The 7033-nt window shown below is 43.5% G+C and overlaps 1 protein-coding gene across 2 annotated transcripts in view; it reads left to right on the forward strand.

Annotated features, from left to right (window-relative positions):
• The window catches only part of efna4 (ephrin A4), a 34357-nt gene that overhangs the window by 17039 nt on the left and 10285 nt on the right, over positions 1–7033 (forward strand). For both annotated transcript variants that reach the window (XM_005732105.1, XM_005732106.1), the window contains exon 2: positions 3273–3571. In XM_005732105.1, coding sequence (XP_005732162.1) covers positions 3273–3571 — 299 coding nt within the window. The remainder of the gene's footprint in view (positions 1–3272; positions 3572–7033) is intronic.

Below are 7033 nucleotides of genomic sequence, written 5' to 3' on the forward strand. Positions count from 1 at the left end.
GACTGTATATATACATTTCCTGCATTCATTCGGCATGCACAGTACAGTGTAAGTATGTTATTAGCATTTTCATTATAGCAGAATATTTGTATCCCCGGTGTTTATGTGAAGTACTTTCGTTAAGTGCTCTAGTATATTCGAGATGCATAGCATGCAGCTGCTGTGCGTGATCAAGTATCCTTTCTGTATTCCTGAAGCTGTGTTGCAAGATTGTTGCTCCTTTAATTATTCTCTCATATTAAAGGATCAAAGGTCTCTGCCACAGTGAACTCCCTGCATTTCATTATTATTGCACACGCACACTTTTGCCTTTGTCTGCACACATTTACATGGACACATCCGCAGCATGTCAGCTATGTTCAGTCTTTCAATTCCGCATTTGATTTCCTGTGATTATAAAGGGATAAATGTTGGTCTTTTCAAGTTCTTCACTGAAGAACCCAGCATGTTATTTTTGATTCTGCTCCTCTGTGAGATTTTTCTTTATCAACCACAAGCTTGCACCAGTCCTGAGAAGGGTGTCATTGATAGCCCTGTGGCATGAGGGACAGAGCATGTTTTATTCTCCTGAAGTACTTTCATGTCCTGGTGCTTGTGAACATGTGTTTGTGTGTATTCCCGCCAACGTGTGCCAAAATGCAGTGAGTGTGTGTTCTGTGCCTTTTCCCTCTCCCTCTGGACCCAGCCAATCCTCTTTGTTGCTTCCATAGGTTTCTCCCACCGATAGGCTGCTTCAGCGCTCTGTTCTATGACACCCACAGCTCCACAGTGCTCCCATCATGCCCCTGTGCTGTCACCACTCTGCTGCATGGCAGCTGGCAGGAGGGGAGGATGCTGAGTGTAATTAGGGCGTACCCAAGCCTACTAGGACCAGAGAGGGGGGGTGGAAGAGGCAAGAAAGAGGGCTGACAGTTTGACATCAGTACAGCACACCAACTCTGTAATTGCTGGCATACATATGGTGCAACCCAAGGTTGCAAGGTTGTGTGGGGTAGCGAGTGGGGTAATATGGGATAGAGAGAAGTCAAAAATAGGAGGGAGAATGCAGGCTGAAGAAATAGATGGAGGATGGGTTCACGTCATCCAGAGCGGAGAACAACAAGGGAGGAGAAGGAGTAGAAGCAGGGAGTAAGAAAAAATGCGTAGTGGGCTTTTGGGTGGGGAAAACAGGACCTAAGGAATGCAGAAGAAGCTGGAGCTGAATGACATGTATAGCAGGGGGTGCAGCATGTTGACACAGCACACGTCTATTATTACATGCACATACACGCACACACCTGCACACACACTTCCACAGCTGGCGCACCTAAGCAAACATTTCTCTGCCCCAGAGGGGCTTTAAAAATCACCACGGGTAGTATGAAGAGTAAATGTAGTGTTGTGCTTGTGTGTATGTGCTTTTTTTGCGTTAGCGTTCTCTTAACTAGAAATTCAAGTGCTTTTCTATGGCTGTAATTAGAGCGCACAGGTAATAGAGCTGTCGCACATAACTGCGCACACAAACACACGTTCACAGAGGGGATATTGATCAGGGGAGAGTGTGTGTGCGCGTGTGTGTCCTGAGCGAGGGATCCTGATCGATGGTGTCCTGTCCTGTGGATAGATTGCCAATTCTGCACGGTCGCTATTGAGCAGGAAGCAGCTTTGGTGAGATTTGCCTCCAGGGTCTCACCTGCATCCCCAAGACACACACACACACACACACACTTAGTCGCACATGCCTTTCTGCTTTTGTGGTCTCACACAGAAATACACACCTGCTGCACACATGCTCAGCTTCAGAGTTAACACAACGCTCATTTCTATTCTACTTTTTGAGCTCTGGCCTCCTTCTCGCCGACACTCTTGTCATTTCTCCTCTCATTGCTCCATCCATCTTTGATACTCTCTGCAGATTTGTTGGACCGTCTCAGTCTCTTGCTTCCTGTCATTTCTATCCGTTTCATTTTGGCTTGCATCACTTCTGTCTCATCCTCCTCCTTCTCCACACTGATTTCTTCCTCTTATTTATTCTTTTGGTCTACTCTCTGTCCGCCTACTTAACTTCAGAGTACTCTGCCGTGCACCACCACCGCCATCCCCTCCCCATTCCACGCTCCTTTTCCCTCCCATGTTCCCCTTGACTGACTCCCAGCACTCCTTCCTCTCTCCTCCGCTCTGTCACCCCTCTATAAAGACTCCCACTGACGGACCTGAACCTTCTGCCCAAGCCACATTCTGCCCCTCATTCTTTGCTCCTGCACTCCATGCGAAGAGGAGACCAATTAAAGTCCGTCTCCTCTCTTCTTCCACTCCGTTGTTCTTCTCTCTGTGTGTCTGCACTCAGGCTCTCTGGGGTCACTAATTAAAACACTTTACTTTTCTCTTTACTCCACTTTTTGCACCTGTATGTCCAACTTCTTCCTTTGGCTTCTTTTTAAACATATTTTTGTTCCAGCTTTTCTTCATCCTGTCTCCAAAACTTTCTTTTCACCAACCTCCTTCTGTCTGCCTGTGGGACTCGTCTCATGTCTCTTCATCACTCACAGGCCTTTCCTCCATTTGTCACACGCTTCCCTTCCTATTTCTTGTCTCCCTCTTTGTTCTTTCATGAAGTCTTATGATATCTTTATGTTAAGTTAACCTCTCTTGCTTTGTCTTACATCTTCTTCCCTTCTGACTTTATTCTCATTCTTTCATTCACATATTAGCTTGTACATGGGAAACTCTTTATACTGCGGGCTGACAGGAAGTCAGAATCCTCGCTCTGAAAGATCGCACATTATGCAGCTGCTCTGTCCTAATGATGCTGTCTTGTCCAGAGTTGTTGTTATGCCAAACTCCAGTCAGCCTTGACTGACATGGTTGTACATGCACATGCACATACGCTTACGTTTGTACACACATCTATCTGTCTATCTGTGCTGTGCAGTGGGAGAGTGGAAAGGAGAGGAAGTCGAGTTTATTTTACGCTGAACTCCCCTCAGTGGTCTTAATTAGCATGTGAGGAATTTTTGCTCTCTCTAGCTGACACTCAGCATCATCACTGGTCCAGAAGTGTAGCTGTAGCATTTGAATCCCACCAAATTCTTGTATTAAAAAAGATCAAAATGTTGTTTTATTGCCTGTCACAAGTGTTGGATGTGCATTTGGAAAATTGTGGAATTCCTGGCCTTTCTCTCGCTCTTTCTCTACGTGTCTGCAGTCTATCACTGCCTCCCCCCTCCTTCAGTCATGTATCAGTCTCTAATTGCTACATGCAGTATTAATGCCGTTGTCGTTCTTCCTTCCAGGTTAACAGCAGGTGATCTGTCTGTCCAGCTGAATTTCAACGATTACCTGGACATCCACTGCCCCCACTACCCCAACGAGGAGGCCGTGGGTCACGGGCAGCCGGAGACCCTTGCCCTCTACCTGGTGGGAGAAGAGTCGTTCCAAGGCTGTGTAGAGACCAGGGGGGCCATCAAGAGGTGGGAGTGTAACACCCCTTTTGCTCCATATGGACCAGTGCGCTTCTCAGAAAAGATCCAAAGGTTCACGCCCTTCTCACTGGGGTTTGAGTTTCTGCCAGGGAGACACTACTACTACAGCTGTGAGTAGATGATGTGTATGTTTTTGTGTGTTGGGAGAGGGTAAACCGATTTAGAGAGTCAAACATATCACAGCTTGAGCTCAGTGTTATATGAAATTTTCTGACATGCCTGATGTTTGATGATCAGTCATGTGACAGATATAACAAATAGATACACCGTTAGTTATTTAGCAGCCATACAAAAAATTCCTAACTTAATTGTCTGATTTTTAGAGATAGCAAAAGTCAAACATGTCTTAATATGCAACAATTTTGAAGCTTATACGCAGACAAATCGGTCTGCAAGTTGTTGTTGTTATTTGTTGCTTTGATTCTTGTCAGTTTCCAGAAATATGAATAAATGGATACAAATTTTTCCATTATATCAGTGCCCGGAGATTTTTTGTCCAGCCAACAAACGCCATCTGATTTTTAGTTTAGCATAAGAAGAATGTTGCTTTGAATCTGAAGTATTTAATATTAAATAAATGTTAAGTATTAATATGAGTTAAGCATCTAAAATCATTAGTATTAATCATTATTTTGTTTCTATCTAACTCCTAATGGCACATTTCGGGGCATTTCAGCACTACAGTTGGCATTTCAGAAGCATCGATATGGTATTGATATTAATTCCCAGCCTTTGTCACGTGATTATTTAAATAAGATCAATAGTATACGTTTTTGCTGCGCATAATCTGTCATCATTTTTATGATCGTGTTTAAGTGAAACAATGAATATTCGCTCCAGCTCCTTACACCCTAATAAAACAGCCCCAAAAGAAAAAGAAATCTAAATATTTAATGTTTCAGTTCATCAGTCTGTGCAAAGACACCTGTGCAGGAGATGATGTGGCGGCCAGAAAGCCTTATTTAAAGGATAAAAAGGTTTCACTGTTGCTTAAGCCAGCGTGTTTTTTATGAGTGTCGGCAAACTGCAGCTTTCTGAATGCCATTAATGTTATCCATAAATTCATGCTGAATGACATTAATATGATGTTTTCATAAACCTGTAGGCTGTTGTACAATTTAAGTGATGGTTTCTCCGTGACATCCTCCTGCAATCCTCTCCCCTCACTCATTTATTTCAAACCACTGGAGGGAAAAAAAGGGAGGGAAAGATACAGAAGATGGCTTAGTGGCTGTAAAATCAGTTGCCTTTTTTTTTGCTTGCTTTTTTACAACTTCTGGTGTAAGTCCAAGAGGGGGGAGGGCATGAAACGAAAGCAGAAAATGAAAGAGTCAAGCGAATGCATAGTACGGAAGGGTGACAACAAAGAGACAAAAAAGTGTAGGTGGAAGAAATCGAGATCAATACACGGCGACAGCGAGGGAGGAAAAAAAGGCAGGCAGAGAAGCAGACGGAGGTAGAGAAGCGTGGAAGAGTGACACGGGGAGAAAAAGAGCAAAAGATGGACACAGTCTCACAGTACGGGAAGGGTGGGGGGAGAAAGGGATGGGAGGATGGATGAGTGGAACCCAAATGGGAGAGAGAAAAGTGGGGAACAACAAAAGTGATGGATGGAAATGAAGGAAAAGAAAGAATCTTTACATAAATTACTGCTGCGGTCTGAGGGACAATGGAGCATTGTGAGGGTATGAGACACGCTCACGCACACTAACACACACACACAAACGTATGTATGTACGCACATGCACACTGGGCTATTGTGGTAGTTCATGCCAGTTCACAGAAAAGCAACAATAGATCTTACCCCCTGGTTTGGGCCACATCGGGCTTTGGGCGATTGTGTGTGTTTTGTCCACATCAAAGATAAGGCGTAAAGTTGGTCCAAATGTCTGGCTCTGGGGTGTGTGCACTGAATGGGCCCGCAGCACCGGAGACTGCATAATGGCATTAGCCCGGGAGAACAGTACAATGGTATTAGAAACACTAATGGCATTAGTTGGCTGAGTCTGAGCCGGGCTCAGCTCATCTCTCCCACAGACTATGACAGTGACAACCCACTGCCTCCTGGTCTCTGCCCTACTGCTCACCCTGCTGACCAAGACCCATTGGGTCTCCATATCTAGATCCCCAAAAACAGGAAACACCTTTACATCCTCTGATAGTCAGCTCTTCCCAACAGTGGCCAGAGTAATGGTGACAAAGAGAGCTTAGAACAACAGATCTCACTGCTTTGACAACAATCACAAGAAATTTGAAAAATGCGGCAGATAAAGGAAAGCCGAGGAAACGAACAAAGGACTTGACATTTGGAGAGTCACCAGTAAATTATTACAAATAGGAAAACGCAGAAACACAGAAACAGTTAACAAAAGCTTTGAGTTGAAACATTATGAACTGATGGACATAATTCAGAGCCCAGTGTCATAAAATTGCAATGCATTTTTTTTCACCATTTAACAAAAAGACTGGAGCGTGTCACTTTTTCCACTATACAGGGCCCTCAAAAACCACAATGGAATCAAAACAGCGTTGCTAATAACAAGCACACTCATTCCTTTTACAGTTTTTACGGCTCTTTACTGGTGGCTCCCTTAATTCTTCGTGGCACATTTTCAACGAAGTGCTAGGAACGTTTTGGCTCATATTGACGTGATAGCGTCACACATGCTGCAGAGTTCTTGTCTCTGTGATGTGAATCTATCGTTCCACCACATCCGATGTTGCATTCAGATCTAGTGACCGTGGAGTTCATTTAAGTACACCAAACAGATTTTCATGTTCAAGAAACCAAGTTAAGATGATTTGTGCGTTATCCTGCTGTAGTCATAAAGGCATAGACATGGCCAGCAACAATGCTCAGGTAAGCTGTGGTGTTTTAAACAATGTTTGTAGTAAGGTGTCCAAAGTGTGCAAAGAAAATATCCCTCACCATTACACCACCGCTAGCTTGAACTGTTAATACGAGCAGGATGCTTTTATTTTTACACCACATTCTGACTCTAACATCTGAATGTTGCTGCAGAAAGTCCAGGCAACATTTTTCCAATCTTCTGTTGTCCAGTTTTGGTGAACCCGAGTGAACTCACTTTCCTATTCTTAGCTAACAGGGCTGGCGCCCGCTGTGGTCTTCAGCTGTTGTAGCGCAGGTGCTTTAAGATTTTACATGGTTGTGCATTGCATAGCTTTCTTGTAACAAGTGAGTTAAGTTACTATTGACCTCTGACATCGCCTCGAGAACTGTTGCTCACTGGATGTTTTCAGTTTTTCTCTGTAAAACTTTGAGATGGTTGTGTAGGAAAATCCAAGTAAAACATCAGTTCCTGAAATACTCACACCAACCAGTCTAGCACCAACAACAACCATCCCATATGGAAAAGAAAAAGTAAAAACTTATAAAAGACTTGCATAAGATGTGGCCTACTTCATATAGTGAATCATATCAGGCTTACATGATTTACTCATGAAAGTGGCCACTTTCTCATTACTTTCATATATTGTTTTAGTAAGTATCCAAAACTTACAAGTTTCATTTATATAATTTTTCAAGGGATCTTATATCTGTTTTCACTCTT

This window comes from Pundamilia nyererei, unplaced genomic scaffold (genome assembly GCF_000239375.1).
Source record: "Pundamilia nyererei isolate P.nyererei 1_Seehausen unplaced genomic scaffold, PunNye1.0 scaffold00045, whole genome shotgun sequence".
In the NCBI taxonomy this organism is placed as follows: domain Eukaryota; kingdom Metazoa; phylum Chordata; class Actinopteri; order Cichliformes; family Cichlidae; genus Pundamilia; species Pundamilia nyererei.